The sequence below is a fragment of the Chaetodon trifascialis genome, chromosome 2 (assembly GCF_039877785.1).
Source record: "Chaetodon trifascialis isolate fChaTrf1 chromosome 2, fChaTrf1.hap1, whole genome shotgun sequence".
NCBI classification, from domain to species: domain Eukaryota; kingdom Metazoa; phylum Chordata; class Actinopteri; order Chaetodontiformes; family Chaetodontidae; genus Chaetodon; species Chaetodon trifascialis.
The window spans coordinates 25,438,961-25,461,910 of NC_092057.1; the positions used below are offsets into that span (position 1 = coordinate 25,438,961).

At 44.2% G+C, this 22,950-nt stretch overlaps 1 protein-coding gene across 2 annotated transcripts; it reads right to left on the reverse strand.

Moving 5' to 3' along the window:
- Nucleotides 1-626: 626 nt before the first annotated feature.
- pcdh10a (protocadherin 10a) lies at nt 627-20,445 on the reverse strand. Of its 2 annotated transcripts, none has more exons than XM_070975739.1 (5): nt 17,338-20,444; nt 16,039-16,097; nt 15,389-15,495; nt 4,400-4,783; nt 627-2,392 (listed from the first exon to the last, which is right to left on the reverse strand). In XM_070975739.1, exons 1-5 carry the CDS (start codon nt 19,882-19,884, stop codon nt 2,373-2,375), a joined length of 3,117 nt encoding a protein of 1,038 aa, XP_070831840.1. In that variant the 5' UTR covers nt 19,885-20,444; the 3' UTR covers nt 627-2,372. The 2 variants fall into 2 exon arrangements, with proteins under 2 accessions (XP_070831840.1, XP_070831848.1); XM_070975747.1 differs by having other exon boundaries at nt 1,451-2,392; nt 4,623-4,783; nt 17,338-20,445.
- Between the last annotated feature and the right edge of the window lie 2,505 nt (nt 20,446-22,950).

The window sequence follows — 22,950 nt, forward strand, 5'->3', positions numbered from 1 at the left end:
CATTGCTCGAGGGATGGCAGTGTCAGTCTGTCGGTCATTTAGTCGGTCCATCACATGGGTTCAGACTGAAATATCGATTGGATGGATCGCCATAACATTTTGTACAGATATTCAAGGTCCCCAGAGGATGAATTCCACTGACTTTGGTTCATTGGTCCTAGGTGATGAATGGGAATAACTTTGGCGATCCGTTCACTTTCCATCCAGTGCCACCTTGAGGTCCACTTTTTTGTCTCAACAATTATTGAATGGATTGGTTGAAAGTTGGTGTGAGCAGTTACAACAAATAACTTCCATCTGGACAAATTATGATTTGATCCAATACTTTAGTTTGTTTTTTGACCAAATACCTGCAAAACACTCAGCCTCAGGTGTACTATTTAATGTTACTTACCAAATGGTAGCAACCTAACACGCTAAACTAAGAGGTTAAGCATCATACCTGCTTAGCATACATTTTAGCATTGTCATTTTGAGCAAGTTAGCATGCTGACATTAACATTTGGCTCAAAGTGCACCTGTGCTTAAGTTCAGCCTGACAGAGCTGCTCACGTGGCTGCAGGGTTCATCTTGTTATCAATTACATGACATAAATCACAAGTGAACGCAACAAAACACACATTAGAGAATTTCAATGACACTGTTTATTTATCACCACTTGACCTGTGTGTGTGTGTGTGTGTGTGTGTGTGCACACGTGTGTGTGTATGTATGTGTGTTCATGTGTGTGTGTGCACAGTACTTTGCGCCTCATCATGTATTGTCTGTTTATGTCCATATTTATCTGTGTATGCCTCTCTTGTATGATTGTAAAACCTTTGATATCTAGCTCGATTGTGATAGTCCTCCTTCCTGTACATGAACACATATTCTGCTAGTAAAAATACACAACAGGCCAAAACAACTCAACTGGTGTCTTCGCTACACACAAGGCCCAGCATCTGTAAACGGTGAAAAGTAACAATCAAATAAGAACATCAACTTAATCCTTGGTTGGTGTGAAGGGGTTTGCCTTTCAGGCTGAAGCACTCCTCCTCGTTTGAATCGATACAAGTCTTGATTTTGTAGCACTTGGTATTATTAGATTGAATGACAGTATGAGGTGTAGAAACTAACCAATGGTTACACAGTTTTCAGAAAAAAGTATATTGTATATATATATAGTTATATATAGATTTATATTCATTTATAAGCTTTTTAAAATAGCACAGTAAACACTTTGCACACATGATAAAAACCACTGAGTGTGTCTGATTGTTTATGTATAGGCCAATGGCATCAAGGGAACCACATCCTGGTAAAGGGTCATTTTCACTTTCTCTGCAGTCAGCTCAGGAAGGAACTTGAGAACTGTTAGTCACTAGTTTATAAATGAGAACATTCATTTGTGATATTTTATTGATAAACTGAACATGATTTTTTTTTTTTTTTGATTTTTTTTTTTTTTTTTTCTCATCTCCTTTGTTCTACGCAGTGAAATTTGTTAAGATCTCCTTCCTGAAGTGGCTTAACTTGAAAGAGGCCTGAACCCATCTCCGGACCACGTTCCTGTCTGTAACGGTAAGTTGGAATACGTTAGAGTCTGCACACTTTAACCACACAGAAAGAACAACAGAAACAAAAAAAGAGAAGTTATATAAAGACAGTCAAGTCAAAAAACCAGAGATACAGAATTTATAGTACTGCACATCATCTCTGCTTGTCCCCTCTTCCTTCTTTTTTTCTGTCATTTTATACCTGTACAACACCTGCTCGCACTCCCTCTCTAGTCGCTTTCTGGTTGTCAGTCTCCTTTTTTTTCCCCTCACACAGTCTCTGTACAGTTGGCTTAGTGGTGACCATAGAAATAGCTAAAGGGTTCCGTGTGACATTGGTTGAAGTTTGTACAGAAACATTAGTTTTCTTCATGTAAACAGGCACACACAGATCTCTACAGGCTAACTCCTCAGTCCAAAAAAATAAAAATAAAAAACAACAAAAAGAACGCCTCTGTGAGTTAATCGGTCCCTCGTCTTCTTGTTTTGCATTCCTCTGTCCATTTCAGTTCCTCTCTTCTGTCTGCTGATGACTTTATAATTTTCACATGTTGAGTGCTGCCGCCCCAGTCTCAGTCCTGCTGAGAGGAATAAGGCCTTGGATTGCTCCTCAGATATCTAGAGGTTTCAGCTACTGAGTATTTACTTCTCCTCTCCTCCCCCGGCGACCACCGCCAAGGCTCTGTTACAGTTCGCCACCCAAGATAATGAAGCTTAACCAAGGTTGCTGTTGTCCAGGTTGCTGTTTGTTTAGTTTTATTTCGCTGACTCTAGCATCAGTGTTGGTGGTCTAGTACAGATATTCACGCTGTCTCTGACAGGTCCACGTGGAACGAGCTAGCAAATCCTTTTGCGGGCTGAAAAGACAGAGAACACACTCGTTAAGACAAATGGCACCCTTTCCCTTGAGACTTTTTAGTGACACAGCTGGCTCGAAATACCATCTCTTGAAGGATATATGCCACAAAGGACTCTCTGTGAAGTTATTTATACACCCTAAAGACTGGTCCTCGCTGTGTAATGGTAAAACTAATTTGGGAATTGGGTGAAAACATGTCCATCAGTGAAGATAAATGTTAAAAATTTGGTGGCTACATAATGCATGGACAGAAAATACACAGAGCACTAATTGCTTCATTAATTATCTAGAAATGGATCATTAAACATTTATAAACCCTTTATCAAGGCAACCCTGGTGATCAGAGCATTGCCGTAGCCAGTAGTAGCATACGCTGCTATTTTTAAAAGTAGAACATGATGCCTATTGGTTAATAGAGCCTCAGCCTCCGGGACTATTCTCATATTTTTTTACAGACTGATGAATAAAAACACCTTTGCCGTGGTACTGTGGGGTCAATTTATTTCAACAAACCAGGAAGAATGGGTGAAATCGTAAATCAAAAAACTAAAATGAAATATAATAAAGTTGTGGGTTTTGGACTGAGCGAATATGGAGTGCATTTATCCTAAACCTGCGAGGCAAACGAGATGAGCAGACGTGCAGGCAGCTATATTTGGAGCAAAGCAGGCTCTAGCACCTAAAGGCTAAATACAAATTATTTTTTTCACAGACCTGATGTGCAAGAGGAAGATTGCTCGGCTCTGTTTGCAAAACAAGGGTGGTGGGGGTGGGGAGGGGGGGTTATGGTGCTCATCCTTTACCTGAGAAACAGCCCACAGTCAGCATGCAGTATCATGGAGGATGGTGGTTAACATGGTGGTGGCTTGACTGGAAATGACTTCTCTACTGAATGTGTATATCGAATCCATTCTCTACTCTCAGAGCTAATAGAATATTCATGTAATATGGAGCTTAGAAAGCAATTGAAAGCAGTAAGAAGTGTCCTGCCATCCTTTTCTAAAGAGACCAATTCTGCATCTTAACAAATGCAAGCTGGAAACTCAATTATATGCCAATGGATATCAATATGTTCCATTTTCCAAATTAAACTGATATTGTAATGGCTTCCCTCCTTTGTTTGCACACAAAGTTGTGTACATGACTTTCCTAACGGAAGAATCTTGACCTCAAGGTTGACAAACCCACCTCACCTACCCTTCTTTATGTCAGGTATTGATCCACAGGCAAGCAAGTATAGATACTCGACACTTCCTTTTTAGAACAAAATGGACTTCAGTCCTTGTGAAAAAAGAAGAAGCGTGGGTTGTGTGTTTCACCTTTCGAGCTATTCAGTAGGGAAGTCATTGTGCTTGAGCAAAACTCAGTTGTTGAGCAAATGGAAGAAGATGTCCTTTACAACATGCGATGATCTTATATTCCCTGTCTGTACACTCGAATCATGTTTTCAACTACAAACAGCGTTTGATTGTAGGTGTGTGAAAATGGAGACGTGAAGTGTGCTTGTGTTGGTGACCTTTACTTATATGAGCATCAGATAAAAAGGCCGATTGTAAAGAATTTGGGGGGAAATTTAGACAAAAGGGAAAAAGAAAGAAAAAGGGGCCACAGCAGTTTAACATGAGTCTAATTCAGATTTTGTTTATTTTGTCATAAGTCACATGATTACAGACAGTATTTAGGCTTTGGGTGGGGTTAGACTGAATTTTTCAAAGTCCGTTTTCGAGGAAGGGAGTTAGCAATGATAGATTACATTTTACATTTGACAAAAAAAAGAAATGATAATTTACAAAAAAATAAAAATTAAGAAAAAAATAAAACAATGCAACAGAACATAAAGCCGTATCTTTTAGAACTCCTTAAAAATAGAAGAAATGAAGTTGATGAACAACGTAGAAAGTCCAGATCAGAATCAAGAGGCAGATTCATCGTCCCCTCCTTTAATATCTGTACTGGACCAGACCAAAGTCATAGGGTCCCAGGGAACTTTCATACTGATACTCACAGAGAAAGGTGGGTTTGTACGGTAGGGTCCCCCTATCATACTCTTTCCTCTCTAGCGTGCTGGAGCTGTACTGCTGCTGTTGCTGATGGAGGTGATGGTGAAGGCTGTGGTGTGACTGTGACCTTTGACCGTCCTTGCCAAAGGTGGAGAATGACCTATCGTTGGACGAAGCGGTGGACGAGGTCATGGTGAGTTGGTCGGACAGGTTGACGGACGAGGGTACCTCAGTGTCGGGCAGCGTGGCGTCCATGCCGGGGACGTGCAGGTTGCTGCGGTAGTCCGGCCCCTGGCGCCCGTCAGACGGCACGAAGGACGGCATCCAGCAGCGGTCAGAGTGGCCCAGGGCCTTGCACTCCTCCGTGCAGTTGGAGAACAGGTCAGCGCCTGCAGAGAGGATACAGATTGAGGGATAGAAAGTGGAAGTGGGATGGAAAGGCGGAAATGTGGATGGAAGATTACAGAGAGATGTAAGGGATGATAAGCAAAAGGGAGAAAAAAGAAGAGGGAGCATGAGAGGAGAAGCCATATGGATGTTTGGAGTGGAAAGGCGAGATGGAGGGGGGGTGAGAGAAAGAGGCCAGAAGAGAGAACATAAGTTAGCAATCATTTGCCAGTGTCGCAAGCGGAAAAAGTGCAGCAAAAGCTATTCATCAAAGAGACAAGGCCAACATTGATGAAGCGAATTGTTTGTTTTCCTCCTCACCTCATTCATTCCGAACGAAATGTGCAATCAAAGTGATGTGGTGTTCCGAAAACATTTCACTCCCTCTCCATATCAACATCGTCAGGCTCACAATTGATTCACAAACACCAAGAGACAAACTGCGAATCCATACTCCATCATCCTTACACAAAAAATGACAATTATCTTAAGAAATGCACCACAAAACCCACAAAATATTCACTGTCAGCGTAACCACGCTCTCACATCAATCATCCCTATACAAACAGCAAAGTGTGTAATTGACACAGAGCTCATGCCAAAAACAAAAAAAAATCAAGTGAAAAAGATGAAATTAACATCTGAAATGATATAACAGAATAACACACACACACTCAGACACACACCCAGCATGAAAGAGGTACCAGTTATGTTAATTACACTCTCTTAGAGAGAATAAAGAGAGGAGGACGAGGCGAAAGAAGAGCACAAGAGACGTTATAAAAGGGAAGAGATAGGAACAAGAGACATGAACAGAGTCATCATAGTAATGAGACTCCGCTGCCATTGTGTACTCAGTGTGCAAACTTGTAGCTTTTCCACTGGAAAATGTGGGCACGCGTAGGAATGGCGGGATCAAAGCAGGTGACGAGCACTTTAGGGTGAGGAGAGGAGAAGAGGATAAATCAGGAAAGAGAGGCAGAAAAAAAGAGCTCGAGAAACAAAGAAAGCAGAAATCTGTAATCTGTAATTCCCTGAGGCTGAGGGGGCTTCAGATCAAAGGGTCCACTTACACGAATCTATTCTACTGATCCATCCGACCGATAATGCCACTGTTCCTCTATTACTAAAAGCAAGCACGCACACACACATGCACACACACAATGCAATGTGAGCGTACATATCAATAGATACTAGCCTGCAGAGGAAAATAAGCCTATGCAGAGTATATACACACAGATAGAGAGGAATCATCTTTGAAAGGGATGGGAGCACACCATATGTCACTTTTAATAAGAAAAGAGCAATGCAGCCACCCCAATGAAGTTATATGATAACTTAATATGATCTGCCATAAAATGAGATTTTTGTTTTGTTTTGTTTTTCTATCGCGGCTTCACCTTTCCCTCCAGCTTTAAGGAAAGATAAACACATTTCCATGTCCTGTCCACCTTCTCGCTCCTGCATATTAAAACCAAATCTCAAAATATCAGCCCGTCACAGATTATGGATTATCTTTATCTCAAGTGAGAGAGGCACGTACAGAGAAAGTGCCACTAGTCCTTAAAACAGTGGTGCACACTGTCAGAGTTTTTGATTTTTGTTTTGTTTCTTCTGTCAGATTGGATGCTGCTGCTCTACTGATCTGTGCGTTTCAGACATGTTCCTGCAATATGACGCCAATTGAACAAGTCTAAAACATTGTTAAAAATAGATTTAAAAAAAACTAACCTTGTGTGTTGGAAACACTACATCATCGTGGTCAAGATCACATCCACTGTGTTCTCATGACAAACTGGTCAGTGTGTAATTTCCACGGTGGATGGAGGGGATTGTTGTCACTCTTCCAATATCCTATTTTTGTCCCTCTCTCTTATGTTGTTTCAGGTTGATTTCCTTACTAAAATCTCTCCAAACAGTGTCCTCTTTCCGCCCAGCCACCATAGTCGAGATGAGACAGGAGAGAAGTTGATTAAAATGTTGTTATGAGTCGCCTTCAGTTATTACTGCGCGCTCAAAGCAATAAGCTCAACGAGCAGCAGTGAGTGGTGCAGCAAGTGCTCTGCCAACTGTTTATGCCCTGGGTTTTGCCTCTCAGGCTACATAAATACCTGCAGACACATTCAGGGCAGAAAAATAGAGGCTTCCGTTCTGCACATTTTTCAGATTAAAGAAAATATCATTCAATCTGTATTTTTAGTTACAGCTAATATCTCCCTGAAAAGACACTTGAGTAGAACATCAATGATATGGCAGTAAGGCACAGTTCTCCTTGTAGTAAAGATACAAATACAGTGATATTTATCATCTGTCAGGAAACAGCATCAGTGCCTTAAAAGCACAGCAGAGGTTTATATGGCATTTTTCTTCTTTACACTTTACTTTATGCTTCACTATTTTGTTATGCCACCATTGTTACAGAAAGTGTGATAACCAATTTCAACATAATTTCATTTCAAGTCTTTGGTTTTTTTACCCAAAAGACAGCAGTGGAAGAGGAATTAGATTGATTTAACAATATCTGTTGCGGTATTTTTTTTTTCCTCATTGTGTCCCACCAGCTTCTGAAACCAAAAATGAACCCCTGAAACGAGGCATCGATTACCAAAAAGGAAAGAGAACAGTCAGAAAAATGACATGGTGAGAGTGTTCAACTCGTCCAATTAAAGACCAGAAAATTTCAAAAGCTAAATGTAATTCAGTACCAGAACAGCTGCTAAACATAAAAGCAAAACACACTGATAGCTGTGACTTCGTTTACTATATTAGGACGTATTCTAAGCGCACGTGTCATCCAAACCGAGCAGTCGACGCCTCTCTAAGAACGACCACCGCGGCTTATTCTATTTCTTTCGTTTGTGTGCATTGTGTGGATCTAATCGTGTTGCTAATTCAGGCCTCACAGGGAGCGAGACAGGCAACAAAGGCTGTGCAGAAGCCAGAGAGCCAGAGGAGACACGAGGCTCACAGACAGGGGACAGCGAGGGCCAAACAGACGGGGGAGTCACAGATTTCACAGACAGAGACAGCAGGCAGGAGAAGCAGCAAGACTGCGGGAACCATAAGGAAGGAGAAGGGGAGACCTGGGCAAGCGCAGATGGAAAGAGCAATGGCCAGAAAAGACAGGGGGAGACCTGGGCCTCACAGATGGCCACACAGAGAGGGAGAGGAATTTGCTTGAAGTACCAGAAATGAAAAATCTCCGGTCAAACGTTAGATTTTTCTGCACTTTAACCCTATCGTGTGGAAATCTTTACCACATCATCCCGCCGCTCATTTTCTCTAACCCTCTTGTCAGCTATCCGAAGCCATGTGAGGCTGGAGCTGATCCCAGTTTCATCACAAATAAGAATAAATGCAGACAATGTCAGAAAAATGTAGAGGTAAAATTCCGCTTAAACTTTGCCAGAGTTGATAATATCAAGCGAGGATGAACAGCACAGGCTTGTTTTCCTGTGGGATATGTGGAGCCTGCAACCTGCTTTTAAACTGTTCTGGGTTATTTACTTGAGTAAAACTGCAGCAAACAAGCCAACGAGGGCAAATAGCTGCATGTAAGAACCGACAGCTACTTTCTTTGCTATTTTATTTAACAGCGAGTTTTAAACGTGTCTCTTCACCTCTGTCTCATCTGCCTGGCCCACAGAATCGGCAGCAGGGTTCGTTTGATTTTGTCACCGCCAAGAACACGTGGGCTGCGGGTCAACAGCACCTCTGCACTCTGGAAAGGAAACCATGATCCAGTGGAGAGCAAAATGAGCAATCTGAAAATTTCCAACAAGAGCAGAGCGGGAAAGCTGATCAAGAAGATCTGTGTAAATGCTAATTCAGATTTTGAGTGGCGCTGACTTGCATTTACCCTCCGATTCACCCCTGGAACTAGTGTATATTTATGTGTATCTTTAAAGGTTGGGGGCATAGAAATCTTGGTATTTCTGCCAATTTCCACCTTCCAGCTAGTCTTTAGCCTTTTAATGGACTTTTTGCAAATTAATTTCCTCCTCTAACACACAGGGGTGTTGACCCCAGGCCCTCTAATCAACTCAGGGCTGTTGTGCAGATAAAGCGTTCGTTAGCCACAATTCTGCTTCCCTCTTCTAAAACGAACCAGCAGACAGACTGAAGCACAGGTGCAAAAGCAAACACAGGTGCAACAGTGCCAAAAGCACACAGGCACGCACTCCGATCAAGATGCAGAGTTAATATTGAAGGATTAAGAGAAAGTTCAGTTTGTTCTGTATTTGTCAATCTCAGTATATTACTAAGCAGCTATATTGCGCTCTGGATGTGATCGGTAAATATAGTCTGCAGCAGCCACTGTTTACCGTACATCAGGCTCGGAGAAACTTGTCACTGGCTTCCAAACTACTTACTGATTTTTTTTGCCTGCCGGCTCACTCATAAAAACCAGCGACATCAACACATGTTTGCAAACACACACCTGCTTAAAAATACTCTCTTAACGCGGCGATATATGCAAATGCACACAAGTAAACAGACAGACAGGCCATGACACCACATGACACCCAGTGGCTGTTGATTCCCGTGAAGCACCTTTTCTTCCTCGGGCAGGAAGCAAAACAACAACCAAAACAGTGACTGGCAATGACAGGCCCTGCCAGCAGTCCTATCTCTCATCGTGACCTCATCAGGCAGGAAGAACACGCACGCATGCACGCGCACACGCAGGGAGGCGTAAACAACCCTACACAATGCAAACACAATCTACTTGCTAATAAGCAATCAGCACTGTTCTTTTTTTTTCTTCTTTTTTTTTTCACCGCTTCTTTGTTTTTTCATTACATCTTTGAATGCTTCCGAAATCCCACGTCGGTGTGATTTGACTAATTGCGCTGCCTGACATACATCCACCAACCGGGAGCGAGGAAATGAAGGGAAACAAATCCTGGGAAAACACCAGCCCCGTGTTTGAATTCACTTTGTGTGTTTATATCTGCTGCTCTGTATCCCTGCACTCATTCGTCTGTCTGTCTGTCTGTCTGTCTGTCTGTCTGTCTGTCTGTCTGTCTGTCTGTCTGTCTGTCTCCCTCCCTCCATCCGGCTCTGTTCGTCCCTCTGTGTCTCCTTCTGTGTCTCTGTCTCTTGTTATTAATCCTCTCTTCTTCCTCTCTCTTATCTCTTTTTCTCTGGAAAAAAAAACAAAAAAACACTCCTTATCCCCCAGGTGGAGGGTGTCTTCTATCCCTACCTCTGTTTTTCATCTTGTCCTCCACTGTTCCAGAGAGAACGCAGACACAAAACGTCAATATTTGGACAGCAGCTGAGGACGGCAGGGGAGTAGCATAGCTTCCTTACACGAGTTGGCCAGTGAGGCTGTGATGAGTAAACCAGAGACCTCCCAGGGCCAAAATAGAGCAAGATGGTTCCTGCCATATCCAGTAATGACAGACAGAGAAATTGTTCCGAGTCTCTGAGAGGCAGCTACCATTTTCGATGTTTCTTACTCGGCAACTTGGCTGGGAAGAAGAGCCAAGATGGCTGCTTGCCTAACAGTGTCTGTTTGATTAATATCGCCCCTTAGATATTGTTAGAACAAAGATTCTGGATGACCACTGATTATTGATCTCTGGTTTGTACGCTTTTCATCACTTAGCCTACTCCTCGATTGCAGTGAGATATAATATATAGCCCTGAGCAGACTATATCTTGGACACAGGTTAATTCTGATTAATTACAACTCAGGTATTATTACCTTCATTTTGGCTGTCACATTGCTACAGACTGGCCAGACGTGTTTATTACTTCCAAAACAAAGGTGAAGCTAGTCTATCTTTTAGATATTATTTGGCCTTTTGTTGCCAGAATGGATGCTCCTGTACTGTGATGCACAAATGTGCTGTAGTTTATGTTCTGTGTCACATTAGAGAACAGCATAATTAAAGCTGCTGGTCACAGGTCAGATTACCCAGCACCTGAGCTCAGGTTGGGCATCACCAACACGTAGCTTGCCATCATATTTTGTGTCTGTGGGAAGTTTAGCCTGGCCGGAGCAGATGTTCGCTGACGTTATATGTCTGTGCAGACAGGATGAAATGTGCCTTACTCATGGCCAAAGCATGTTTATGACTCCCAAGACTTTCCAGAGATTTCCATTCGTCCTATTGCCTCGTGTTCAGCTCGAGCGACAAATATCCACGTTCTTCTCCGAGCCACCAAAAATGTCTCTTTTTCGTTTTTTGATCTTATGTTTTCAGCAGGTTCAAGGCATATTCATATGCACTGGCACTGACAGTGAAGAGGGCTTGTGTCATCCTTTTCATCCATTTCAGGGTTGGGAACACTTAAATTGCTATTCAGTTCATTCAGAAAGCATAGGCTATTCACACCAAGAACACATTCATCGGGACACTCAACAAGATACGCATTGATAATCATTATGTTCGACGTTCTTCGTGTGGTTTTGATTTGTTTCCACACAAAACAGTGCTGAAGTGAATACACGCCATCCTCCATCTACCTTAGCCAAGATATAAAAATGTCTTCTTTTTTTTTTACATGATTAGAGAGAAATTAGAAAAACATATTGCAGGAATGGTAGTGCCATAGTCAATTAGCCTATCCTTTCTCTGCTCTGACTGTTATTGATATTCGACAAGCCAGAAGAAGTGGTGACATCTCCACCTGTTACAGTTAAAATGCAAATTGACTTTTTAATGAGGTGATGTTTTTATCCTATTTCCTGTAATTGATCAAGATACTTTGCTCTTGTTTATGTTGTCTCTGCCTGTGGGCTTTGAAGGCCTTAATGCAAACTTATACTGTGCACTTCAGTAGTGTCACCCTGGTTAGAGGTTGGACATTTTAGAAAGTATTGTGCTTTTCATTAACTTTCCAAGCTAAACACTTGCTTCTTTAACGAAGGATTAGCTGATCTTCTTTGTCTTACATGACTGCAGACAGAATACCTTTGGGTTCTGGACCGTTGTTTTATAAAACAAGTGATTTTGAGATCATACTTTGAACTCTGGGAAGAATTCTCAACTATTTTGATACACAGTAGACGATGATGATGATGATGATGATGATGAAAATAATCCGATGTTGCAGCCTTACGCTGACATCTATTTCTCTTGACTACAGAACTACAGATGTTTTCTTGACTGAAAGGTTTTCTGTTAAATGACCTTTTCTCCCTCTTTGTTTGTCATTTTATCATTATGTAAGCAGACTTATTGTGAGCACTCAGCCTTTTTTCAGCATCTTTTCCATCAAACTGGGCAATGTCTCTTTTTTTTTCTTTCATTATGTGAGCTTTTAAAATAAAGATGAAACCTTGTTGTTGTTTAGTGGATCATAGACTCAGCCTCCACTTTTGTCAGTATAGGGCCTTAGAGGAGGGTGTTTCAAAACCTTGTATGCTAAATTCCTCTGACAGCTCGCTGACATGGGAAACTGCAACACGGTGCCCGCTACTAATTCATAATCAGCCATCTAATACACCGTTGCCACAGTGATTTAATTGTCCCATTTGTCACGGCTGTTGTTCTCACCCAAACAAACGTCATGATAATGATCATTTCCAGTCTCCCACCCATCATGCCGCCTTCCACAGCTGATCGAAGCTTTCTGAGATGCCACAGTTTTCCGCTGATTAATATTTTATCCTCTCTTATCTGTCGCCTTTTTTGTTTTGCTTGCTCACTCATGCCGTCATCTCCTATTAGGATGATGCAGGAAATAATGAGGAAAACACTGTCTACGTTGAATCAAGCAACCGAAAAAAAAATAGGCGATGTGGGGAGGTAAAAGGTGTGGTAGTCAATCAATAGTGCTTTGGCTCCTGATGCAGCGGTGCCTCGGTCCAGACACGCTGCTCTCAGAAAAGCCATTTGCCCGCTTTTTAAAAGTATCCGCTGATAGCCCAGCCTCACAGGCAGTGTCCCTTTGATTTAAAACCACGTCAGGAGACTTATTTTCTAAAGTGTCAGACGAGCGGCCGAGCGGGAAGCTACGGCAGGTGTAGTTGATGATATGCCAACTGGAAATGGTTTTCCCTTGATTTGAAATATTCCGAGGTGCACCAAAAGGGAGAGTGTGCCGCGCGGTCCCGTGAGGAAACCTTGCCTCTAACCCTCCTTTGATAATTGCTATGCAAAGGTTCTAGAAATGAATTACTGATCAGCCGAGTGTTGCGGAGAGCCAACGTGTGGGGGAGACAGAATGAAGGATGAGACCCTGCCACAAACCCTGGAAGAGAATATGTGTATGTCATACACACACGCACACACTCACATACAGGATGCAAATACGTAAGCTGTCAGTGGATGCTAAACATATGTGGCCACATGCGCTTATGCACACAAAGGCTGGTAAGAAATACACGTCTATACATAGCGTTGTTCATGCAAAAGTGAAGAACATGCACTCGGCATGAAGCCCTTTTAAGCGAGCGCACACAGAAAACATAGCATACGATCCACGTGAGACAGCCAGCAGTACTCACATCCATATATAGTATTTACACAGTCAAAGAAGTCACGCGTGTACATAAAGCAAAGCAAATGAGCAATGGGTATGCTTATGTAGAGACAATATACATCTGGCAGAGCGCCAAGCACCAGCTACCACTCTCTCTTCTCAAACTGAATCTTATTTAAGCTTCCCAGAGTACCGTCTCAAAGGAAAACTCCTTTTCAATACAGACATCATCACCTGGCCTCGTTTCCACCCACTCAAAACACACACACACAAGCCGATTACACACAGGTATCGTGTATACGCCCACATATTAAATCAAACAATGGTATACCTTTACACCCACACACCGGCACACGCACACACACACACACACACACACACACACACACACACACACACACACACACACACACACTCCGTCTGGTTTTGTTGTTTACAGACGTCTGTGAAACTCAAGTGTCCCTCTTTCCAAAGTACCAGTCGTGTGATATTACCTCCCATGGAGTGCTAAGCTGTTCCCTTCTAAATCCAACATGAGGATCAAATGTTGCTTTCCTCGTACGAAATACAGAGTACAGCACCAACTGGGTACACTCCCAGGCCAGTGCCAAATGGGCATGCACAAAGCCAAATAAAATTGAGGAAACATGTTACTGGTTAATAAATGCAGTCCTGTTACCAGCAAGAAGGAATTGAAGGTAGCACTCCACACAGAGGAAGTTTTACAATACAGCCGCTGGCCTGAACGTCCTGTCAGTGCTGATCTTTTCTGAGGTCTGAGGTGAACAGATGAAGATGCAGATTGCATATTCATACAGCCTGCATTTCCTTATAATCCTCCTCTCTTTCCTGTGTGTTTCTGCCTCTGGTCTGTTGAGTTCAACTGCAAAAATGTTTAACAAAACCAGCCAAACTCTGCATGACTGTGCTGTCCCAGAAAGTCCTACATCAACACTCTGATGGACAATGTCCAACTCTGAGTGTATGCTCAAACAACCATGTTAATATTTATTTCACAAAACAATTTATTCTTGATAAAGGAGTGGGCCTTTGGATTTCCTCCAGTTCTGCGTTTCAGTCTTAAACGGTTTGACCTTCCCAGCCTGTTTCATCAGCGAGGGCAGGGAGTGACACTACCACTGCTGCATACTGGCTCTCTATTTGGGCTTGGTTTATTAATAATGTCAAACACAGTGGAGCCTGATGAGGACCATTCACTATCCTACAACACCTATCTAATCTGCTCTATTTGTATTCCCAGCACTGATATGATATTTGGCAGGCTCTGGTCTAGACAGGGGTCTTACGCGAGCCGTGTGGAACAATCCCTCAGAAGGAAAGGGCAATTCAATATGAAATGAGATTTTGTATTGCTCCCCTTTTTGTCTGACTCCACTTTGATCAATAAACAGGTACTAACCTAATAGAATTTTAGAGAGAACAAGGGAAGGCTTATGATAAGACCTAAAGCCTTGTCTAAAAAAATCTACTGCACTGTAAAGTGTGGTAGAGAAATGAGAGTCGGTAAATGAGCCTGAAGTGAGAGTGTGGATGGGGAAATGTTCCAACATTTTACCAGCTTATTAGCTTATGCCAAAAAATGTGGTTAACATAAACAAAGAACTCAAAAGCTGCTACTGTGCTTGATCAGTTGAATCTATAACCAGAAATGCATGCACCGACTGCATGGCTGATTGAAATGCATCTCATTATATCAATTTAGCTTCCGTGCCTTTTCCTTTCTTTCAATGAACCTATTGATTTGTGCCACAAAAGCACTACAAGCCTCGCACTGCCTCGCTGCGAGTCGCTGTCATTTCAGCACTGCGCGATGAAACAGCACCAGAGTTGGAAAGAGAGCAGGGAGAACAGCAAGAGGCAGTGAAAGAAATCACCCCAAATTTTCCTCCCTTTCACCCGGGTGTGAAATACAATCAACACCTCAGGGGCCCGTTCATGCCAGCCAGCCAGCCAGCAACAGCGGAGCCCAGGCCTCCGCACACTCTCAAATTAAGGAAATTAAAAGTCACCGATCCGCACCAACGAGTCAGCATTATCCCATTCACAATCGCAAACACACACTATGGAAACAGATTAGGGAAGGGTGTGTGCGTATGCATATGCGTGTGTGAGCACTGACAGTGTAAGTGATGTGTGGGGGAACTCACCGGCCGAATGACCCCGGTTGGTGGCATCGTGGTCACTGTCACCCTGTTCACTGTCGCCATGACCACTGTCTTTGGAGCTGACGATGTCTGCCTCTTGGAAGGCCGAACTGGGAGCGGCAGGGAAGCGACAGGGAAGATGCAAACGGTCGTGTCAGAGAAAAGGGAGAAAGAGGTCGAGATGCAACAAGGGAGAGCAGGAGGATTAAAAGAGGAGCAGAGAGAGGGGGAAAGAGAGGGAGAATCAGAAATCAACAGCACATTAATACAGTCACGGTGGCCGTCAAGAGTCTAAATTGGATGTTACACATGGCATGTAATGAAATCCAGCATTAGAGCTTTAATAGGCGCTGCTCTGTCAGTTATGGGACTGATGCCAAATTGAAGATGAACGTTATGGACACACTGGGAACCATGTAGCCTCTCAAAGCCACAATTAATGATGCGGAATATACAGGATTCACACTGATGGGTGTAATATTCAATTTTATTGATATGTGAATAGGCTGTGGTTCCATGAGGCCTATTGGATGTTATAGGTCCTCTGATGGTAGATGGTATGTGGCTCATTAGGCTTTGCACATTGGTAATAATACAGTGCGTGTGTGAGAGAGACAGACAGAGAGTGCTGAGGTGTGTGTGTGCTTCACTACCTGTTGACACGTCTGGGTCTATCCACCAGATAGCTGAGTTCTGCTCGTTGGTGTTTTGTCTAGAAAACCCACAGAAACACACATGTGACCACTTTTAATGCCAAATAGACACAGTAATAAATGTGTAAGAAGGAGTCTGTGCTAGGTGACAGGAACATAATTGACCACGTATACATACATTGGTTGTTGACGTGTAATTGTGTCAGAAGAAGCTGCGTGCCGACGCTGCGCGCATCCACTTGGTGAGTAAGTGGGCGAGAAGAGACGGGAGCAGGGGAGAGTGGGTTAGGGAGGCGATTGAATGCGTAAATGATTGAGCCGCCCGATGCTGAAACTGAACAACCTTTGTTCACGATGCTGCCGTGCAGGGCCGTGCGCGGAATACTTAACGCGCAGCAAAGGCAAGGCTGTGACTGGCTGTCTGGCTCCTCTCCAGCCACACCGCAATCAACAAAAAGCCCCTAACTCCCTCAGCTCCACGAGCAGAACGCACAGACTGGACACAAAACAGGCTCACTCGTCTCCTAATTTCTTCTGCTTAGATTTTATAACCTAATAAGGATATATCATCTCCCATTTCTGCGCTAAAAGAAGGCCAGTTAATGACGCCTGCTCATGGTACAACTATCTTGCATGCACAGAAATGCTCTCCTGTCGGGTGAAGTTTCTCATTCATTTATGTCCGTTTCCCTTTCAGTGTAGTTATGAAGATTCAACATTAGTTAGGCTCACGTGCATTATGGGAACCCAAATACTAAGAACCTGCCGCCTGTGAACTCACTTCTTTAAACGAGCAAAATAACACATGGGTCTTTAAACCAATATCACCAAACACAGAATAAAAACGTAAAATAAAAAGAAAGAAGTCTTCCAGCTCTGCGGTCTGATTGAAAAATTCAAAGCACTTTATGCCCAACGTCGAAATCTCCGTCACACTCAGCCTCTTGCGCAGGACATAAAGGTTGATCTGACAGCAGTCCTTTGCGAATAAAACTAAAAGGCCACATGAGATTTAACAATTGACATGTCCAATCACCATTACGCATGACAATGATTAAAAGGCACAGAGCAGAACACTCAAGTCAATAGCAAACACCACCTCCATCCTCCCAGAGACTTTGCTGCGCGTGACCTGAGTGGATAACGTAGTTTGACATGAAGCAGACACGGCTGTTGATTTCTGGAGGATCTTTACAATTAGGTTAACCCCTTCAATCGCGGCTTTGTGCACCTTTAATACGCCTGATAGGGATCCCAGTGGAGCCCTGGGCGACAAAAGCTGATTCAGGCTTCCCTTACCTCATTAGAGAGAATACTGCCATTGGATATGATGTCCGGTTGTTGGTCACTGTAACCCGTGACTATGGCGCCGCAGGGGTTGGTGTGATCAGTGTCAGTGCTGCGGGACGGGCTGCACGGTTTGAGGAACATCAGATCCGTTTTGGCCGACTCCGGTGTCAGACACACCTGGTAGCAGTAGGAGTTCTGGTTCTGATGGTGGTGGGAGCCGAAGCCCCCTCCCACGCCGCCCACACCAGACTCCTCTACGGGCACCTGCCCCACAGGCCCGACCCCTGATGTTACGTTGGTGCTCTGAACTAACATGATGTCAGATTTACTCAGCTTCTTCTGTTTCCGGCCGCGAGCCTGCCTGCTACAGCACGAGCCACAGCACAGGCAGCAGTCACCGGCCAGCAGGCACGTGTACAGGTTGAGTTTCTTGTCCTTTTGGCAGCGCACGGCCAGCACGATCATGGCCAGGAGGAAGATGAAGGACACGGAGCCCAAGGCGATGATGAGAATGAGGGTGAGGTCAAGGGAGGTCTCCTTTGCCTTGGAGGCCGAGCCGCGATCCCCGCTGCGGCCTTCGACCACACTGTCCACTAACATTACACTCACACTCGCCGAGGAGGAGAGAGGGGGCTGCCCGTGGTCCCTCACTTCGATCAGCAGGTCGTAGTAGCCCTGTGGGTCCCGCTTGGGAGAGATCCTGCGAGCTGTCCTCAGCTCCCCTGTCCTCCAGTCCATGCGGAACATCCCCATCTCGTTGCCCCGCAGGATGCTGTAGGACAGCCGTGCGTTCTCGCCATCATCCGCATCCATGGCCACAATGCGTGTCACCAGGTAGCCGGGCTCCGCAGAGCGCGGCAGGTGCTCTTTGGCTGTGCCGTTTTTACCGATGGGGGCTATTACAGTGGGAGCGTTGTCATTTTGATCAACTATGATCACATTTACAGTGGCATTTGAGAAGAGCTCAGCAGCGCCAGAGTCTTTAGCCTGGACCATGAAGCTAAACTCCTTCAACTGCTCGTAATCAAAAGAGCGCAGCGCGTAAAGGTAGCCGGTGTCCTGGTTTATGGAGACATATGTGTCCACAGACATGCCCTGTATGTCACACTCCAATATGGAGTAAGTAATAAGAGCGTTCTGTCCTATATCGGGGTCCAAGGCGCTCACAGCGTGAATGAAAGCACCGGGCACATTATTCTCAGTCACATACACATCATAAACCGCCTGCGTAAAACGGGGCGCATTGTCATTCTCATCGGAGACGTGCACTTTAATGGACTTGCTGGTTGCGAGCGAAGGCTGACCTTTATCTTTGGCCACCACGGTGATGGTGTAGGAATCTGTGTTCTCTCTGTCCAGGGGTCCGTCTGTCACGATGGTGTAGTAGTTTTTAAAAGACGATTTCAGCTTGAAAGGAACGTCTCCTAGTATCTCGCAGCTCATATGTCCATTCTCACCAGAGTCCCGGTCCGAGACGCTAAAAAGTGCGATCACGGTGCCCGGTGCGTCCTGCTCGCTTACGGATTCAGTCACAGTGCTGAAACCGATCTCTGGTGTGTTGTCGTTCACGTCCACCAGTTTGACCAGCACTTTGCAGTGCGCGGGGACCGCATTGGCCCCCAGATCTTTAGCCTGGACGTAAATCTGGTGCGTGCTGCTCTCTTCATAGTCCACCTCGCCGGCCACCTCTATCCTACCTGTCCTGGCATCAATATTGAATAAGTCCTTTATCCGCGGGGCGTTATGGTTGCTGAAAGAATAAACTATTTCCCCGTTTTGTCCTTCGTCAACATCCGTGGCGTTGAGCTGGATGACTAGGGTTCCGACAGGAGAGTTTTCTCGCAGATTCACCGAGTACACAGTCTGGTCAAAGGTGGGCGCGTTATCATTAGAGTCCAGAACTTTAACGACCAGTAGAGCCGTCCCGGTCCGCTGCGGGATGCCCCCATCCACAGCCGTCAGCACATAGCGGTGCACCGCCTGCTGCTCCCTGTCCAGAGACTTCTCCAGCACCAGCTCTGCGAACTTGTTCCCGTCGCTCTGTGTCTGCACGTCAAGGTAAAAATAGTTATTATTCGTTATGGCATATGTGCTGAGCGCGTTCGTGCCCACGTCAGGATCGAAGGCATTCTCCACCGGGAAACGGGTCCCGGGGATGGCGCTCTCCGATATCTCCACGGAAATGTCTGTCTCGGGAAAGCTGGGTGGATTGTCGTTGATATCCATCACCTCAATCTCCACGCGAAAGAGCTCCAGCGGGTTCTCCAGAAACACCTCCAGGTGCAGTAGGCACGGGATGGTCTGCTTACATATTTCTTCCCGGTCGATTTTCTCCTTCACCACGAGCGCACCGTTCTCCAAGTTCACCTCCAGATAAGGTGTTCGTGAACTAGGCACCGTCTGAAAGCGGCGAGCGGAAAGTTTGGTAATGTCCAGCCCCAGATCCTCTGCAATATTCCCAACCACAGAGCCAGGTTCCTGCTCCTCTGGCACAGAGTAGTGTAGCTGAGAGACAGCTCCATCCAGGATGGAGAGCAGGAATATTAACCAAATCATCTCCTCTCCCTCTCACAAAGTGCACTTCAAGACGAAACAAAAAAGTGTTATTCCTTTTCCTTACAAGAATTGAGCGTTCCCCATTTCCTCTGTCCGTAAAAAGGCAGTGAAATAAACAGCAACGAGGCTGTCCGCTTCTGAAATTCCTCTCGTCTGCCTCGGGTCAGTGGAACATTGTGTTGTTTCAGCTGTGAGAAGCACAGCCATTTGATCCGAGCGTCTCCGTTTTAATCAATTCTGCACCGGTCTGTGAGTTTTGGCGTCGGCGCAAACATTGCAGGCTGGAGCCAGGACGCATAGCCAACACTCCCTGTGCACAGAACAGACTGTCGCTTCTTCACATAAAGTCACACAACAACATGGGAAATTCCACACGAGCGGGGAAAGAAAGCAAAAACTCCTATTTACGCACCGCCGAAACCTATAACAAATGCAACTTCTAAATAGAGACCGGCGAATAACAGGACTTTCTCTCTATCTCTCTCTGTGAGGATGTAATCACTGCGCCTAAGCGCTCAAAGCGGATGATGTTCTCAGCTCGGCTTCTGGAGGGCGAGTGTGAGCAGCGGGGTTGGTTTTGCGCACAGCTCCTTTCCCCACCAGCCAATGGTATTCTCAAACACCGGGTGTAATGGCACCTGATTGGGGCTCTGCGACGCCAGCCAGAGCACACATAGGGCCCTCATAACAAAACCAGTTAAGTGCCGCTGCGCTCCTCTCCTCTCCTCTTCTCCACTCTCTCCTCCAGGTCCAGCCTCGGTTGTAGCAGGGAAATTAAATGTTTTACACATCCAGTGAATTAAGAAAGTCGAATAATAACGGGTGACAGTTGGCATCGGCGAGGCTGCGCGCAGATAATATTGAAGCTACCATGGGAATGCTGCTATTTCTGAAACGTCATATTGCAAAAAAGCTACCTTAATTTATGATCATCATGATTGTTGTTTTTTTTCCTCTAATGACACAAATGGCTCCTAGTTTGTTAAGTAAGGAACCTTGACCCTCATGAGGTTGCCCTTGACGCAATCATTTCATCAGTTTGGCATTAAAGCTCCGCTCTGATACCAACGCATGAGTCAGAATATAGCATAGGATGCCCACAGCCAAAGACCACCATGTAAAGAGCCTGCGCAAGTAAAGACAGCTAGTGACGCAATACACCCCCCCCCCCCCCCCCCCCCCCCCCCCCCACACACACACACACACACACACACACACACACACACACACACACACACAGACGAGAGAATGAGACGGGCGCACATCTAGCCACTCTAGAGAGGAAAAACAAAACATTTTACATAAAGTAATATCTCCAGTGTGCGGTAGTAAACATCAGTATGGTACAAGGTTCCATCAGAGCAGGATCACACATGACTTACTTTAATTCAGTGTAATGAAGCATCATACTTCAGTCCTACCGTGTTGCTAATAGCCTGGAGCCTATTAGTTCCCCTATCTTCCCATTCTTATCATTAACCCCCTCACATGCTGGCCTTAACTGGAATGCAGTTGCATCATGCGCTAATTTAATTCATAAAGCATAAATTAAATATGCAAATGGGATAGTTGGGAGGGAGACACAAATAGTGGGGGTCTAACTACTTCCACACCATTTGGAGGATGATGACAAAAAGATGAAAAAGAGCGTAATTGAAGCTAATTAACATAAGTCTCTAATTCCAAATGTAATAGACGGGGCGCAACAATATCGGCCGTAATGCAAAGCGACGTGTCCATTGTGCGCTGGATTAAACAGCGAGTGATTCGCGATTCTGCATCTCGCCATACAAGTCAGAAGAAACAAAGAGGAGACGTTAGATGAATTTCCACCCATGTCTGAGCCGGAGCTGTGTGACTGAATCGAGCTGACATCGGAAAGCAGAGCGCACAGCAGCTCCCTTCTCCGGCTCCCCGTGTCTGCCGGGGTCTTACAGAGACCAACGTCGCCCCCTCGCGGCTGCCCGCGCTCCTCTTCAAATTCCTGGAGATGAAGAGGAGGCACACGAATTCATTTGATCGGCAGAAACACCTGAAACGACACAGTGCATTAAGCAGGTGAACTTTCTTCAGTATCATTATGAAGAGCAGCGCATACGTTTTTCCACCCATGCACTATATTGCTTATGAATGCTTCTTCCACCAAGACAGTCAGCATGACGTGTCAAGAAAAATAATAAAATTACAAGAACAATTACATATCAAAGTTTATTTAAAAAGATGTATTCATATTACACGGGTAAATACTGTATTAAGCTTAATAAAATAATACATGGACATATTCTTGTTTTTATAGCTTATACATATTTTTAATTATTTCAATATACTTGAATTATGAAATGATGTCTGTTATATTACTGTGTTTCTTTTGACATGTTGTATATTTGTATAAGTACATTGGAGAGAAGTACATTCTGATGCACAATGTAAAAACACTCCACTACAAGTAAAAGTCCTGCATTCTATTATCATAATAGTGTGAAGGAATGATAAGATATTAAAAGTATGGAAAGTGAAAGTACTTGTTATGTAGATAAATGGCCCCAGTGAGTGTCATATTATTATGTATGATGTCACTGGATTACTATTACTGACACATGACTGTGTAAGTTTCACTTCACTCTTGGTGTTGGTTGCATATCAACTGTAGATGTCCATGCATATTTTGAAAGCTGATCATACATTTTGTATTTTCAATGTCAATATGCAATAGAGCTGCAAACTATATCAGGAGAATATAGTAGAGAAAAAGGACAATATTTTCTCTTGAAATGGAGTAGAAGTATAAAGTGCAATAGCATGGAAGTACTCAAGTAAAGTACATCAAACTTGCCCTTAAGTGCAGTACTTAAGTAACGTCTAAACTCTGCTTTAAAGAATTCTCCATACTGCCAAGATTAGAGTTTTGGAGAAGAAGTAGTGAATCTCTTGAATTGCTTTTACCTTGACAGTAACTTTGAAGAGCGTTTTGCTTCTGTAACTGTAAAATATAAACACCCCCCTTTGGGTCATTAAAATCACAGATGAAGAACAGATGATATGACTTGTGTCCCTGATGGTAGCTGT